We start from the raw sequence: 17,211 nt of genomic DNA on the forward strand, positions 1-17,211 counted from the left end.
AAGGGACTCATTCTTCGTTTGTTTTCTGTTACCTGTTGCCCTCAAACACGTCCTGAATTTAGGGTAAGAGACAAAGATCAAGATCCGGGTAGAAACATTCCTGAAGCTTTTATATACATTCGCTTGCTTACTCGCTGTCTCTTACGCACAGAAACACACACACCACTCTTACACGCATAGAAGGACAGGTAGTCCAACACACAGTTCACACACAACAAAGCTGTACTTTAGAGAAAAAGGCATCGTCCTTTCTTTGTTAATGTTTTCTATATTTTTTCTAGGCTGTCACCGCCCTGTGGCTATAGTAGGACCCGGAACCTTGTGTAACTGTGTCACCTACAAAGCTTCGGCTTCAATACCCTGAGGCCAAATCCAGGTAAGTGTCGACCTCCACTGTTTTGGTTGACAGGAGCCGGGTGGAGCGCTCATTATTTATGTGTCAGTCTAAACTGAGACCAACGTTCGCAAGGTAAAGAGGGTAGAAAATGGAGGTTACACCCCTCTGATGTGGTTGTGAAGGGTGTGTACACATTGCTGTGACCCCGGACTGCAGGCCGCCGTGTACCTCAGGTGAGACCCCGCTATACACCTGTACAATGTACACCCTTGGCTGTAAATAACAAGCCGTACAACCAGGAAGGTGTGGATCCTGTTTCAGTGGACTGCTTGTGCAAAGTAGACAGACGGCTTGGGCGATGGCTGTGAGAACAAAGACGAGGTGAAGGTACAACCACAAATAAACCACACCTGTCCGACCAACATGGACTTCATTAAACTCATTACACTTACCTTCTCCGCGCTATTTGTGTTTACCGCAGGTAAGTGGTGAATTAATTTATTTTTTTATTTTAACAGCGTACACTATTCTCGGCTCTCTTTATAAATGTGATACCTACTTGAAGATTTTCTTTCCCTCAGAAAAGTAACTAGACTTTGTTGTTTGTCGTTCACACCTGCCTCAAACTGCTTACACTCACCTGTTTTAGTTTTAACAAAATATATTGTCAAAACATTTATAAATTGATTATTTATGTCCTTGATAAGGGAGGGGGGTGTAGGGCTGCGAATTGTCGTTCTGGTGGCTTCCCTTGGTCTCATAGCAACGTCGTTAATTCTTCTTTCAGTTCATACCTGTCGAATGAATGAATGAACAGGTGTGATGGTGTGATAGCTTTGCAACACAAATACCCTTATTATGTATATCAATCCTCCCGAACTGCCATTTAGTGCTTATGATGGATGGAGAGGAATCTGAAACTTCTGCCAATAATAATCACTACTCCTTATCTGACCCGTTGCCCAGCTGGCAGTAAGCACGGTGTACTTATGTCAACTATAAAATCAAAGAAGGGAGGAGACGAAAGGATGGATTGTGATAAAATATAATTTAACGATTGTCTGAAGGACGATGATATACGCACACACATACAGATGATAATGATGATGATTATCATCACGATGGTTCATCCAAAGTCCTCCCAAATGTTGGCTAGAGGGCATTGGATTGTAGCTTGCCAGTGTCGTCTGCTATTTCATTATTGGGGTGGGGGGATGCAGTAATGCACACTCTTACTCCCCTTGTTTTGTCACGGTTATTTTCGTCGTCCTGTGTTTTGTGTCGGAGGAATAATTGCTACTTCCTCCAGTCAGGTTACAGTTTCACAACGGTCGGAAATCCTTTGCTTTTCAATGACAAATCGGAATCAACCTCAAAAGACTAGTCTCACAATCACTTTATACCTCTGTAGACCTTTCTACAGCTTATAGACTTACCTGTCCATGGACGGAAGAGAGAAAGAGACAAAGAAAAAAATTGCATTACTCAATATGGTCCCTTTGAAGGGACAAATAACAACATTTGTGACCAATTTTCAGATGATCACAGGCTACAAAACTGCGGTTAGAGAAAGGAGGGTAAGAAAAACAACATGCAAGGATTGGCCCCACCTAGTAGTTTCCCGTCTGGTTACTGTAACATCGAAAAAAAAAAACTGTTTACAAAATTCAGCTGTAAACACGATGAGCAACCCAGGTGTTCTCAACCATAAGAATATAAATATTGCATCGCACTAGTCATTTAAGTACAAAGCTGTGTGGGCATTGCACTATATTGCATCTAGCTTTCAAATTTAGAAGTGGATTCAAAGTGTGTGTGTGTGTGAGTGAGAGAGAGATTATCTTCATCATCACCATCATCTAACTGTAACTCCATGTCACTGCTAGTTCTTGGTGTCAGCAGGAGAGCGTGTCAGGTTCGAAAACTCCGTTTACCAGACAGCCGATCAAGGTGAATGCACAGATAACGACTACACTGATCTCAAAAACACAGGTGAGCTTAAAGATACTCTCTCTGATGTCACTGGATTGTGAACCTCCCAATGCTTGTCACTTGCATTTTTTAAATCCTGAAGTTGACAGTAAATTTGTCCCTATCGCAACCATTCTAACTACAAACTCCTTTTTTCACTTTACATTTTGGATTATATTTAAGAAACAGAATTAAAAGATATTCGTGTTTTTGAGGGGTGGGAAATTTTGGCTTTTTTGTTTGTTTGTTTTTTTGTGTTTTGTTTGTTTGTTTGCTTGCTTTGTTTTGTTTTGGGGTTTTTTCCCTTAGTAACCGTTGTTCTTGTCAATCTTTTGATTGGATGGTTCTGTCTCTCTGATTTTCTTTCACTGTTCCTTTTATATCGTTTATCGTATTGCTGTGTTTTTCTGAGATATCTTCTCCCTCCTCTTCCTCATCATCATCTCTCTTCCATCTCTCTCTCAGTTAGCCATCTCCCCCAACCACCGTTGTTTATTAGTGTTTTTCAATGTTATGGTGTCAGCCATCCGATTCACATGCTTTAATAGCGATATTGGTCACGTGATTTCATGTCTTGGACACAGGCAGCTTTCTCCTGACCAGACAAGGGAAAAATGCCGGGCAGGTCAAGCTGTCACGTGATGTACAGCTCGTTCACTATTTACCAGCTGCTGGCAACTGCTTCAGAGCTCACCCTGTCTTCATCTCCTGCGTGCAGAAAGCCCTCACCGACTTCAACAAGAAGTACAGTCAGGTATGGTGATCTGGCCTCAACATCGCTAGAGACAGCATACTGCATCTTAACCTTCTAATTCTGTATACGAATTCTCTCTGCTTCGTCATCTTTGTCATTTTAATCCACTTGAATAAGTACACGTGTCATCTCTCACACCTTGACACGTCCATTGTAGTGAGTCTATCTTTATTTAGCATTTCAAATGGTAGGTGGTTTACCGTAACCACAACGCCATTTTTAATGGAAATTCTTTACATAATAGGTAGTCGAGGTCTTCATACCTTCGGTCTTTTATTTTTGTAACAAAGCCACGCTTCCAATGACGTCATTCCGGGCTACTTCCGGTACGCGGAGGTTTTCTTCTGGGAGACTATTTGCACCGCTTCACAGCACGGCACTCCCATCTTTCTCGTCTGTTTTCTCGTGAAATGGAAATTGGAGCCATCCATATCTTTTGAGGAGACACCGAGCGACTGAGACAGGGGGAGTAGCTCCACTCCTGTCCTGGCTGCGAGTCCTGTGAGTGGCAGCGGGTGCGGAGGCTGGCGCTGATGAAGTCCGGCAACAGACGGCGCGATGTGCATGCTGGGAACAACCGTAAATCAGTTTATGGGGCCGGGTAGTCGTTTAACTGTCCTTTGGATAAAAATACAGGCCTGGCGCAGCGAAGCTGATCACTTGTTGATAAGAGACGGATGCTTTTTGCAAGAATATTTGAAATTGTTACCAGGGACGCGAACAGTCTACCATGCACAAAAATTGACACAAGCACCATCCAATGAAATCCTCAAAAACTTTAATTGCTCTCTATATTTGGGACTGTAAGATGACAAATATTTATATTATAACAGTGTGCTATTGCCCAAAACTCTCTCCTATTCATTCATCCACTCATAAACACACACGCCCCGCACTTACATATTGAAGATATATATATATATGCATACATACGGATATTCACATTTTCTCATTCTGCATCACTCCCTCTCTCTTCATCCAAGCACGTTCGTACGTTCTCGGACATGGACACATTCATTTCTATATTTCTCCTTTACTTGATTGTATTTCATCACCTACGTCCACATCAACGGAGTACCAACTCTGTTCCCCCCACCCCCAACCTCACTCCCGGGTCGTAGATCACCAAGAGAAAAAAAACCAAAAACATATCTCAAAAATGAGACATTTTTCTTTCTTCCATTTTATCATGTCATCTAATCACGTGATCTCCTATGAGAAATATATATATAATCATCAAAAACTGTGTACATGTAGATATTGAATGGCATGATCTCACTCATTACTCATTGCAAAACCTTTTCCTATGTGTGTGAGCTGTGTTCAGGCGTTCCTGTCCGCGGATACCGCCTGCCCTCTGACCTGCGGTCCAGCTCTGCTCCACAGGATGTCTTCGCAGCCTCCGGCACCGCTGCCACCTTCCAGCCTGGAGGGGACGCCAGTCACCTGTTGCCGTTAGCCAAGGCTTTTCTTCAGCACTGTCCTGCAATTCTAGAGGTAAGATGAATAAAAACCACCACACCATGATGTTCTATTTTCGTATTTGATGTTGCTGGTCCTCTGAGTTTTAGAGAAAAAGTACTTCGACTTTCTTCAACGAATAAATTGTCTTCAAACAAAAATGAAGACGACTTATCCCAATACCTATTCCACCTCTTGAATTGTTCCCTTGTCATGTGACTTGCCTTCCATTGCAAGGAACATCTCAGACAATATAGTTTTATATCAAACACTCACTTCTGGTTCTGCCAGATGAAGCACTTCCTATGAGTTATTTCCACCGATCTCCTATAATACGTCGCCATTTTGAAAGGGGGAGAAGAGGATGTAAAGGGAGCTTATTTCAGGGTTAGGGGGGCCGGTAGATTCTCAAATCGAGGAACGGTCATTCCGTATTAATGTGTTTGATATGCGAGGTGTTTATCTCGGTAATTCTGCCGGCACTCCTCAAGAGTTCCATTGATACATTTGCTGAAAAATTTATCCCTTTATAGATATTTGTGCACAGTTATCCTGATCTGTCTATTTATAAATAATTTATTCATACAGGTACGTTTTCTATAAAAGAATACTGTGATTTTTTAATTCTGAAAACATTAATGTTTTCGTGGATAATTTCTGTAGAAACAGTTTAGGCTCTTTAGTAGGCTCTGTCGGAAAAAAATTCGTCTTAATCGCTAATCTCATAAATTCTCATTTCTTGATTAACAATTTTAAAAAACCCTGGTATTCGATCATCACAGTCTGGCTTACATCTCGACTGAGGCAATCTGTAAAAACACCCATATCTCGACCAATGTAATCCATAAAAACATCCACATCTCGATGGAGGCAGTCTGTAAAAACACGATTTCCGATGGAAACAGCCTGTAGAAATACTCCGCTCCATGTTCTGCTCTGTGGAATGCAGGCCGTTCATGACTGTCCTCCCAAAAGCCACTCCATTACACAAAATTATTTCGCGTTGGAACTCTCTAATAGCCTGTGACTGCCTGCTGGATGTGGCCATTGGAAGTTGCTGGACCCAAGCTAAAGATGTGGAAGCAGTTCGCTAGTTTACATCCGTTTCCGTGTGGGCTTTGACCTCTGTGTTATCCCTGCTCACTCAAGCATGACACATGGAAAAACAAGTCAGATGTTGGAAGCCTTTCAAAGCTGAGCAACTACCTCCCTCTCCTCCAAAAAAAAAGTGCATTTCGGTCTGCTGGACACGATGCAAATGAGATTCCATCGTTAGCTGTCTGTCGATGAAACGCGCATGTGTTAGAAGTCAGTCAGGTGTGAAGAAAGGAAAAGGGAAAACCTGTGTCCTTAGTTGTGGAACTGATGGACAAACCTCCACACTGACCTCCACAGCAGTTAACCAAGGAAACAAGTAGATGTGGTGAAGCAAAGATCTACAACATGACTTCACTGTAATGTAGGTCTGAGTATAATGTGTTCACACGTTTGTTTACAGAAAAGTTCTCGTGAAGCTCGGTATAGAAAAACTTTTCTTGCTGGCCCAGTGTTCATGGGGGAATATTTTTCGATCCTAAAGAAACGCTGTCCATCTCTTGCCATCTCTCACCAACACCAGTCTCTAGCAATATCTCACAATATCTCGCCAACTTTCTCCAAACTATCAACATTTCTCAACAGCTCTCGCCATCTCTCGTGAATAGTAGCCTTCTCTCGATATCTATCTCCTTTATCGTCATTCATCGCCCCTCTCTCTATTAAGCTGCTGTTCTGGCTTTGACACAACTGCTTCTTGACGATGATGATGACGACGACGACGATACAGTATTCTTCCCATGCTCAAGCTCTTTGTTCTTTGGACACCATCACCAATTTTACGACATTCGTGTCCTTGTATAGAAAGAAGATAATCCACAATTTTACAACCCAGATCCTGTATTTAGGACTGCCTGGTGCTAACATCTTAATCTTCATCTCTTCTGTTGACAGAGAATTCAGCGCAACCTTGGTGTAGTCATACAAGCCTCTGTGGTCCATGTCTTCATGGGCGGACCAACGGATCCCCCGCGCTTCCTTGTCGATGGCTACACACAGCTCACTCAAGCGCAGTTCACTGAACAGGCCGTGCTGGCCATCACGGAGGGACTGGGTCAGTACCGTTGGACTACAAATCAATGTTTTGATTGGTTATTTTTTTTATAAAAAATTTATAAAATTACTTCCAGATTAGAAGTCGACTTAGGGGGCTAAACAAATGGAAGCAACAAGATTTTGTTTGTTGTTGTGTAATGGCTGGAAAAGAAAAGAGAAAAAGAAAGAAAGAGGATAGGAAATGTTTGTAGTGGAAGAGGAAGAAGGCGAATAAATTTAAGTGTGGAAGCATAAAACGCTGAAATTCCCTTTCTGTGTAAAAGTATTATCAGTGTTCGCTGTGGCCGAGATTCCATGCTCACAGCCCGATTGACTGAAAAATGAGGGCATGAGGTCAACTCACATTAACAGCTCATTGGACGACTGACTGACAGAACTGCTCCACTTTTTGCGAGAAACATGAAATAGCAGAAGTCGCTTGCATAAACACCACTTGTACCTCAGACTTTGCATTCGTGTCGAGATTTGTCGAGATTTGTTCTAGGAAATTATGAATCCGGTTAAAAATGGTAAGTTTGAAATTCCAACACATTTTGTGACTCTGTCGTATACTAAAGACTCATATCTACTTCTTTATTTTGATTATTTTAGAGTCCTTATCTCAATCGAGGTTTTCTGGGGTTTAAAGCTTAAGTTTTGTGGTGCATTCATGCACAAGGCCTCAAGACGTACATTTAAACCTTGGCTTTGGCGATCGCTTCCAGTGGAATCCAGAAGGATTTTTTCCCTAAAGTTTTTAACCTAAACATCACATGCCAACAGCGTGTGTTGTGTGTTGTCAATGGATGGGGACGAAAATTGAGATCCCATCCGCCATCGGCTTTCAGACAATGTCTCACTCGGAAGCTGAGAGTCGAAGACTAAAGAGAGTCACCCTCTGCTCTAGTCTGTTCAATAGTTAACAATGGGGATGAGAGTGATGAGTTTCATGTAGTGAGGAGGAATTGCAACAGGAACCGGTAATGTTTCTTGCAATTAGTCGGACTGAAGAGTATGGAAACGAGGAATCAGCAAGCAAGCAAAGTGTGAGCAGGTTCTGACACCTTAACTATTGAAACCCAAAGCCAAAAAAATCTCCGAAACATATACTCGCCTTCTTCCCTACCATCTGCTTCTCGTTGAGCCATGCGATCCTTTTATGTGATTCGTGAAACCTGAATAAATGTCTGACTGGATAAACATTTTCATCACCGAGACCCAATTTCCTTTTCATCTGATTGTCCTACTATGGTATATCTTTGTCGTCCACCCCACCCCACCATTTCTCTAAAGAAATTTTCTCGACTCTCATAAATCATACTTTTTCGGGACTTTCTTCATGGTCTACTTCAAAAACATCCAGACATCCTTCATGTCTGGTCAGATATGCTTTCAGTCTCACCCTTTCCGGACGGCCTAATGTCTAACCAGACGTGCTTCACACTCTGTCTTCTTTCTGGTTGAAATCTGATTTTTCGTTTTCATTCACTGCAGTCATGTCTTCCTGTTTTCTTTGTGGATGGCAGAGATGAGGATGCCTGCGGCAAACTGCAGTCTCTTTCCTTCTCTGAGTGCCAGTCAGTCGTGGCCGGAACCCGGCGCCTCAGCAGCCGACACCGTTGGGGAGATGGATCTTCCGGTGACTAGAAATTCGGAAGATTTTAAGAGGTAAGTAAACTCAACCTAACCCAGACGACCATGATGCCTTTTACATTTTTAGTCAAAGCGTTGAGCATCCTTTCGATCCCAACTCTCCACCCTCTCTCTCCACCCTTTCTCTTTGGCTCTAATGGGTTGGTAGACGTTAAAAACAAAACAAAACAAAACAAAACAAAACAAAACAAAACAAAATAAAATAAAATAAAACAAAACAAAACAAAACAAAACAAAAAATATTGTTTGTGTTTACTATCACCCTCCTTAATAAAGAATTGTCATTGTCGTTGCCTCTATCTACTTTTTTTTTCTTCTTTCTCTCTCTCCTTCTGTTCTGTCCTCTGGTGGCTTTGGTCAAACTGTAAAAAATTTAGCAGTGTTTGTCTAAAAAGATATTTTCTTATTGTCAACACCTAGACTGGTGCTGTATCAAGGAACAAACGTGATGTTCGATTCTGCTTCTTGTAACGGACAAGGCTGCATCGACTGCAGCACGGGACCCGTGGACCTGACTCTGGAGAAAAGGTAACTCATTCATCCGTGGACAGATTTGTTTGCATGTCAGTAAACAGGCAGTAAATAATTTATCATCCGTATTGTCCTAGCATGCATTGCCAGGATTATTCTTCTCCACGGCACGAGCTCGTCTGTGGGACAAAAAGCAGATGTTGATGGGAATACGAAGCTTGTTGTAAACTTGTTTACCTTTGTTGGTTGACATTCGCAGGTTTTTCAGAACTGTTGTCGATGATCGCTGGTGATGTCATTCATATGGTATGGCTGTCATTTAATAGTCTTGACACTCTTTTGATAGTTTTCATTCCCACGATATATTCACCCTTCTCTCTCTCTCTGAAAGTCAGTTCATTCGTCGTTTGTGGCTCAATGATTCTCCTTTATCATTCAAACAGGCAACCAGTCATCATCGATGAAAACTTGTTGTACACTTTTTGAATGTTGACATGTTCTGTATCTTTAACCTTTTAGTTTTAATTGTCTAAAATTACTCTCTGTAATGATTATTTCTGACAAGTCGTTTTACTTCCCGACAGATGCGGAGCGCGGATGATGAGTTCCCGGATGTACAACGTCCTTGTCCTCCTGCAGAAGCTGGCGCGCGAGGCGATGGGGGAGTCTACAAGTTAGTCACCGCCATTTGCATATTTGTCCTTCACTTACTCATGCCATGATTAGCTTCAAAGGGTGTGTCTCCAGACCTGAACTCGAATCGTTAGAAACGAAAGAAGAGTCAAATTAGCATATCACTTATTCAAATCTCTCAGTGGCTTTTACTGGTCAGGACACTTCTAGCAATGGATGATTAAATGTTATCAAGAGAATACGGCCATCGGTCTTGTTTAGAGACACGGAATAAACAGTTACTGGTTCCAAACTCTCAGCAATAATCTCATGTCAAAAGGGTCAAAGGTCACAGATTTAAGAAACTTCTTGAAAAGAGACGAAATAATAAATAAAAATAGAAAAGGGAGACAACAGAGAAGTACATCGTCTAGGAGCAAGATGGGGGCAATGGCGATGAGGATTATTATTATTGTTTTCAGAAATTCTTGTCTTGAAAGCTTGGGAGGAGGGTGGATCCACGGCCTCCCTCCATCAGGAGGGGCGCGCGATGACCCTTCGTCTGACCTCGGACAGCACCCCCGCCCGGCTCACAGTTCTCTCACACTTGGCCATCTGCGCCAGAGCTGACTTCGTGAAGCATGAAGGTCAGAAAATATTTATTTAAATAAAGTTTGTTACAGCTGTTCTTTCTCTCACTCTTACTGCTTGGGGATAGGCTGGGTGGTAGGGTTGGAATGAAGGTTGTGATGAATGAACAAGAACTCGACAGTGTAGACCTGAGTGCAGCAAGTGGAGTGCTATCTCCAGAAGAGGGAAGCAGTCCACTCAGACGTAGTAACGAGCTAAAAGTGTCATCCAACCTTTTCCCATTCTCATGCTAAAGTTTGGCGAGGGAATCCGAGACATCAAATTGTCGTCAGCACCATGAATGAGCTGTGGGAGATTTTGGAAGCAGGGGGTAGTTCTGGGTATGGGTGGCTATGATAACTAGGTGGAGTTCAAAGGAAACAGTCAGCCAGACTAGAACCGATGAAACCGATTTCGACTTTTAAATGGCCAATGAAGCTTACTCGCATCTTTTGAAGATAATAAGTTCGCATGCAGCTATACCTTTAAAAGGGATCCAAACGAATTTCCAAAGTGGTGTCATGAAAGTTATTTCCAGTCCATCGACTACAAAAGCAAACCTTTACCTATCATACGATGTAAGGTAATTTTACAGCTCCAACATTTATTTCTCTCTATTGGTAGTTTGTGAGACTCGCGAATGATGTTGACGATGATGTAGTTCTTTGATGTTTCGCCTCGAAAGTGTGGTGTGTGGCTGTTGTTCACAGGAGACCATCTTCTCATAGCTGTCCAAAAGCAAGACGGGGAGATGGAGAGTGGCACACAGTTCCCGACCCGCCGCCTCGTGCGAGTCTCTCCTCCCTCCAGTCTGCAGCATCTCTTCCAGCTTCCCAGCTACGTCAGCGACTCCTCCGAGTTCCCACTGTTCGATTCCTCCAGCCGCGTGAGTGCCGACAGCTACCTGCTGACCTTTAACCTGTTACTTGAGGGACAGGACTGGCACGTGCCGTTCTCACCTTCTGTTTTCCTATCATTATTAGAATCGATCCTTGATTTATAACAAAAGCAACAACAATAATAATCGCTTTTGTCTCTATGCTGCTGTGGTTTCACAGCAATCACAGCAGCAGTTTCACGATATGATGTGACATAATTTCAGACCAGTCGCCCATCTCTGAAGGAAAACAAAAGTCGCGAGCCGTGAGGTCTGGCACAGTCGGGTATCGAGTTCTGCGTGTTTTCTTTGTTGAATTATTCACTGTCAGAAAGTGGAGGCCATGTCGGGTATCGCATGTCATGTTACGGTGAGTGCGTTTGCTTCCAGACTCGTCAGACAAAAAGATTGAGACACTTCCACTTCAGGTACACAGGTAAAGGTCGTGTAAAGGTAGTACCTACCCTCCTTTTATAGGTTGTAGGGGAGTAAGGTGTTAGAGACCCCACTTTTCTCGCGGGTAGATTTGGTGAGGGTGGTGCTCATTTTCTCTCCCTCGTTGTCTTACCTTCCCTAACTCGCTGTGGAGTTAAGTACCTGTTTCCGACAGCTAGATCGACATAAGGGTTCGATGCTCCATAAGGGTATCGAACCTGTGCACCTCCAGCCAAGGCTATCGACTGTTTAAGTCAATCAGACGGACGGACGGACAGAAAGATACAAATAAATGAGATAGAGACAGGAGAACAGACAGAAGGAATTTGGTTTGGAGACAAGTTGTCAACCTAGCAGACTTGCCAGCGCACACACACACGCTTACTTACACACAGACAAAATGGTGAACAGACGAAATACATTCTAATGGACATACAAGCATGCAGGTAGGTTAAGATACAGGCGTGCTGACAGACACAAAGACGCCGATAAATGAGACGGACACGCATGAACAAGCATACAGGAACACAGACATGCAGACAAGTAACTAAAACTATGCACAGGGTGGCACAGAGATGTCAATCCAGCGAGGAGCAGGCCACCCGGCATGTGGTGACTTTGTTCTCCAACAGCTTGGTCGAGCGTCTGTCCGCGTGAAGAATAATAGAATAACAGGTCTCCATCCGATTCCCTTTGAAAGGCCCCGAGGAAACAGATGAAGGCATTGAATGGCCACAACTAACCACACCGAGTTGAAAGCGGATCGCCCAGTTTCTCTTACGAATTTGCTTAAGTGTGTCTGACACTGCCAAGCCACGCGTGCAAGTCAACCATGAAATCCTCCCCCAAATCTCATTAAGCATGGCGTCTTGCTGCTGACAAGACAGACTTGAAAGCAGAGGACATGAGCCTTTCCGACAGCTCATAAATTCATATATCTTGAATTTTGTTTCTCTGTCTGGTTGTACGTTTGTATCTATTTTTTTAAATTACAGGACTGTAAATATAAATGTACATATTGATATATGTATATGCAAATATAAATTAATATTGTCAGTCTTGCAACACACGCTTGTGCGTGAAAAGGCAGAAAAAATCCACAGTTTATATAATTTATTGGCAAAAATTGTCTTATGAGCTGGGTGGGTTAGCTGGCGTTCCTAGCAACCATCTACACAATTTGCGGCCTTCTCTGCTGGACGCCCGGATGTAGGTTATTTTTTTACGATTTTATTTTTCATTCCTCTGACATTGTCTGTTCTTTGACCGAGATCCTCAGTGTCCAGCCATATGAGACTTTCTGTCTCCTAACCTTTTGTCTTTCACACACACACACACACCCCCATCTCTCTTTCTCTCTCTCTCACAAAGGTAAGATGAGCCTTTGAGTTCCTCATTTCTAGGGTGTCTAGAAAGGGCACTTCGAAATTTTATGGATGGTTGTGTTGTGGTTCCAGCAGCTAGTCTGTTCCTGTGTTCCAGAGAAATCTCCAAATCGGGGCATACGCCAAGCTGGGACAGTTTGCCTCAGAGAGGAGCCGCTACCTCCGTCTGGACCCGCTGATAGTCACGTGCTACGACAAGCTGAGCGACTACTTTGCCAAGCACTTTAATGGTAGGCTGGTGTTTGATGGAAAATATCTGGAAATATCAGTGCGGGACTGAGGATGAGAGTCCCTCATGTAGGCTGCCTACACCTGCCACTCACTCACACATGCACCACCACCACTAACACCCAACGCTGACACATCATCATCATCGTCGTCGTCATCATCATCAAAATCACCGCCTTCCTCGAAATCAACATTACTGATTGAATTAGCTGATTGAAACGGACGAACAATCTGTTTGTTTGTAGGACCGCAGGCTGGATCAGTGGAGGTTCTCCGTGGATTTTTGACCACTGCAGAACGAGACGAACTTTTCGTCACAACCGACCCTCGCTACTTCAGCGGCGTCTTCGGGATGTCCTTTGAGGCGAGTTCGCTGTTCTGTCGTCTGTGTCTGCTGATGTCACCTCGACCTTTGTAGTGTCATAAAAGCCATTTTTCTTTATTGTTGTTGTCGTTTTATTTCTCCTTCTCTTACTTCCTCCTCCTTCTCCTCCTCATCATCATCATCGTACACGTTTTTGACGAAGCGTATCCATCCATCCACCCTTCCCTCAGAAACCATTCTTGAACTGGATAATATTGTTCTTTTTTTTTTGCTATCCCCAGGTTCGCGCAGGTAACATGTCCCTGGCTGATCTCGCCCGACTGGCTGTCAAACAGTGCACCCCGGTGTTCAAGAAGGCCGACAGGGAGATAGGGGTGGGTCTCTACCCTGACAGAGTTTATATCGACATCCGCCTCTCCTTCCGCTTCTGGAACCCCTCCCTGCAGTACTCTAGCGTGGTCAGAAGCCCAGAGGAGTTAACAACATACATGAAACGACTCTTCAGCGCCGCCTTCGGTATGTATGGTGACCTCCTGGGGGTTGAGAGTCCAGGGGTAGGTGGACATAGTAGAGCTATGATGACATGCGTATCAGTCTTTGTGAAATCCCACTACTAGCCACCGAACTACAGCTACCTCTTCTCTTTTCTGTTATGCAGAAAATCGCGTGGTTGACCCTGACTTTCCCACCGAAGCAGACTCGCTGGCCGAGCCCAACCTACGTCAGTCCCTGTCTACAGACACCGCCACACCGAACGAACGGAGCGCCGCAGACGCCGGCGAGCGACCACCACCCCGGCGGCCAACGATTGCGTTCCTACCCGCGAGACCGCCTTCTGCAGGCTGTCGGGTGTCGCTCGCACCCAGATGCTGGATGAGGTTTGGCAACAGGAGCTGCTGAAGCACCACTACCACGACCTGGCCGAGACCCGGGAAGCCTTCCTAGGCTGCTTCTCGGAGTGCGGCACGTGCGTGACAGGTGAGAGGAATGTTGTCGTTTGTTGTTTGTTTAGTAGGAAAGTGCTTCCACCTTGCGGCGATTTCGCATTATGGGGAGAGAGGGAAGGGTATGAAACCGAAGTACCCGGAGAAAACCCCCGACCCCAGGCCTGTCCCTTTTTAAAGTAAGTTCGCTAACTTCTGAACAAAATGTAATTCACTTTACCGACTAAAACATTCCAGAATCTGCTTTTGGAGAGAGGTGTAAACTAAATAGAGGGAGAAGACTGGGATATAAGCAAAACTAATTTATGTTTGCATGCATACTCACTTCAGTGTTGAGCTGACATTTTTAACAACCCGTCCCACAGGCGAGATTTACGAAGAGAAGCAGCGGCACTGCAGTAACTTCTTACACTGGTCTCCTTTTGAGATGGCCCCGGAGAACGAAACCTGGACGTTGAACCTGTTCCCCCGGGAGAGGGGGGACATACGCCAGTACGCATGTGACCAAGACAACGGACGCTGCATAGAACACGAGGCCCTCTTCCTGCTCGTGGGTGAGTGCCGTGTCCTTTCTTCTGCTGTTGCAGACACAAAATCGCCAAAAATGTGTGGATGGTGAATGAAAATAACAATAAAACCTATAAACGTACACTTAGAGTTTGAACACAAGTACCGGGAAATTTAACAAAAGCAGTTTTTTTGAAGTCGCAGTAGTTCAAAATGTTCGTCTTGGCTGAGAGACCAATGTGTGTGTGTGGGAGAGAAAATTCGCACATTTGCAAGATGCTTGTTAATAAATTTCCACAAAACAATGCAGCTGTCGTCATGAATGGTGTTGACAGTAGCGACTGACAAATGTTCTCTCCGCCAGTGCTCAAAGGTGGAAGGACCGGCAGGCTATCATACTTCACTCATCTTTTTATTTTCTTTTAAATTAGTAATACCATGTAACTATGAAAACTACTTCGTCAGACTCTGAACGTCTCTGATTTAAGTCTTAATCCATGTCAATGAACCTGAAATCGTGTGGTCCGTAGATGCTCACAGCACATAACTAAGAAAACTGCTAAATGCTAATTGGATGTCAAAGGTCACCGATCTCAACGAAAGACCCTCGTTGCATACACGACATGATCATCTTCCCTGAACAGAACACATCCCGTGCTTAGTTTTTATATTTAGTGTCTTTTTCTTTACAAAAGAGCGAATACTCATCTCTAAAGCACAAGTGTGGTATCTACATGTGTATATGTACATACTATGTATATGTTTTTGTTTTTGTTTATGCCCAATAGGTTTTTTTCTGGATACTCATATTTTTAAATTTGAGGGTTGACTAGTCTGATCGTTTTGTTTGTTTAAGTTGTAGCCCATTTTAAATCAAATCCTCTTTCCGTCGCTTGCAGTGAACCTGGTGGAGGGAACGTTTCGGCCTTACGAAGGCAGAAGCGTGGAGCAAGATTTGTACCCGCGCACAGAAAACCCGTCCCCCGTGCTGGACCTGCTGCACGTGCTGTACGCCGCTTACGCTGAAAACGTCAGCAAAGTCTGGGTTCATGACGAGAGCGACCTGAGTGCCATGTCCACGGCTTGAGGGTATGGCAGGAATCGTCTGTCTCACCTTCACTCAATTTATTTTGTGTGTGTGTGAGAGAGAGAGAGAGATATGGTTCTTATGCTGACCTACAGATGACAAGCAGACACACACAGCGATCCAAGTGTAGAAAGTCTAAGGAATACCAGCTAGGATTAAAGAAAGAAAAACAGCACTAGTCTTCTTATATATATGATCTCGACTGATGTTGCCAAACACCCACGCACAGTTCCGTCTGTCAATGTTCCCTGCAGGCTCTGATGCTGTACAATCCCTTTGTCATCCCACGTTGAGATCTACGTCCAGCAGCCCAGCAGCAAAGTCGCGGTGCAGAGTGTGGTCGCCAACCTGGTGGAGGAGTGGAGAACCACAGGTAGCACCCAATTTGCTCGCGAATTCATCACATCCTATTCCATCCAGGACTTCCCTCCCGCAAGTAAGTCGATGGCGTACCTTCTAGCAGTAAAGAAAAAGCAAAATAGTTTGTCCGCCCTCCCTTTGCAGTGCTCGGACCGGCCCCTCGCCCTTTGCCCTTTGTTTCTGTACACTACTGTCGTTAGTTTTTGCAATGCCAGTGCAAGAAAGAAGACGACGAAGAAGAAAGAATGTTGATCGTTGGCTGTAGTTTATAAACGAGTGGCGTAACTGACAGCTCACCGAAATTTGAAATTTTGTCGCCATCATAAAAATCTGGAGAAATTTAAATACAAAGCTGACAAATTTGATCCAATAGACAGCTGCTTCTGATTAAATGTCAATTTTAGCTGATAACTACAGCGACTAATTTCGTGCACAATTTTTTTTCTGTGGCAGCTCGGAAGAAAAGGTCTGTGGAAATGCATCTGAAACGACAAGAACTCATCGACAGGGTGCGCAACTGGGAAAGCCATCCTTCCAAATGGGAACTATAATTCTCTCCCTTTTTACGTTTCCTTGCGGGAAAAACTTGTAACCGTTTTAAATCAGGATGCGAAGGCATCACACTATTTAAATGTGTACAGGCTTAAATTCTGCCCAATCTTTTATTCCTGCACCTTGATACTTATCTCTTCACATTGGTTGCGACTTCTACTTGGTTAATATTAATATACCCTCATTCTTCTTTGAGGACAAAACTCATTTATTACAACTGTTAATATTTACTGGACAAAAACAATTTCCACGTTAAATACTTTATTCCTACTAAACATTATAGGTTTAGCTGTTCCACACAATGTATGTGGAACTAGTAAATGAGAATAAATGTGAGGGACTGATACTTTGCTTGAACTTGGTGCAGTATTGCAATCATTGACACACAACTCTGACCTCCGACTTTGATGACTCAAAAATAAATTTTTAATATACAAGATGCAACCTTCGACTTTTATCCCTAAAAATTTATTTTGTTATTTGTTCATGTTT

The 17,211-nt window shown here is 43.6% G+C and overlaps 1 protein-coding gene across 1 annotated transcript; it reads left to right on the forward strand.

The window, feature by feature from the left end:
• Positions 1 to 398: 398 nt before the first annotated feature.
• Positions 399 to 17,158, forward strand: LOC112561236. Its single transcript, XM_025233586.1, is given in 19 exon segments — positions 399 to 818; positions 2,240 to 2,329; positions 2,893 to 3,062; positions 4,390 to 4,559; positions 6,513 to 6,672; positions 8,180 to 8,321; positions 8,727 to 8,834; positions 9,362 to 9,450; positions 9,872 to 10,036; positions 10,730 to 10,905; positions 12,814 to 12,946; positions 13,190 to 13,308; positions 13,551 to 13,785; positions 13,928 to 14,164; positions 14,579 to 14,767; positions 15,620 to 15,804; positions 16,062 to 16,088; positions 16,090 to 16,243; positions 16,621 to 17,158. Coding segments are annotated over 15 exon segments (2,163 nt in total). The 5' UTR covers positions 399 to 818; positions 2,240 to 2,329; positions 2,893 to 3,062; positions 4,390 to 4,559; positions 6,513 to 6,566; the 3' UTR covers positions 16,719 to 17,158.
• The last annotated feature ends 53 nt before the right edge of the window (positions 17,159 to 17,211 follow it).

Source organism: Pomacea canaliculata, linkage group LG1, assembly GCF_003073045.1.
Source record: "Pomacea canaliculata isolate SZHN2017 linkage group LG1, ASM307304v1, whole genome shotgun sequence".
NCBI classification, from domain to species: domain Eukaryota; kingdom Metazoa; phylum Mollusca; class Gastropoda; order Architaenioglossa; family Ampullariidae; genus Pomacea; species Pomacea canaliculata.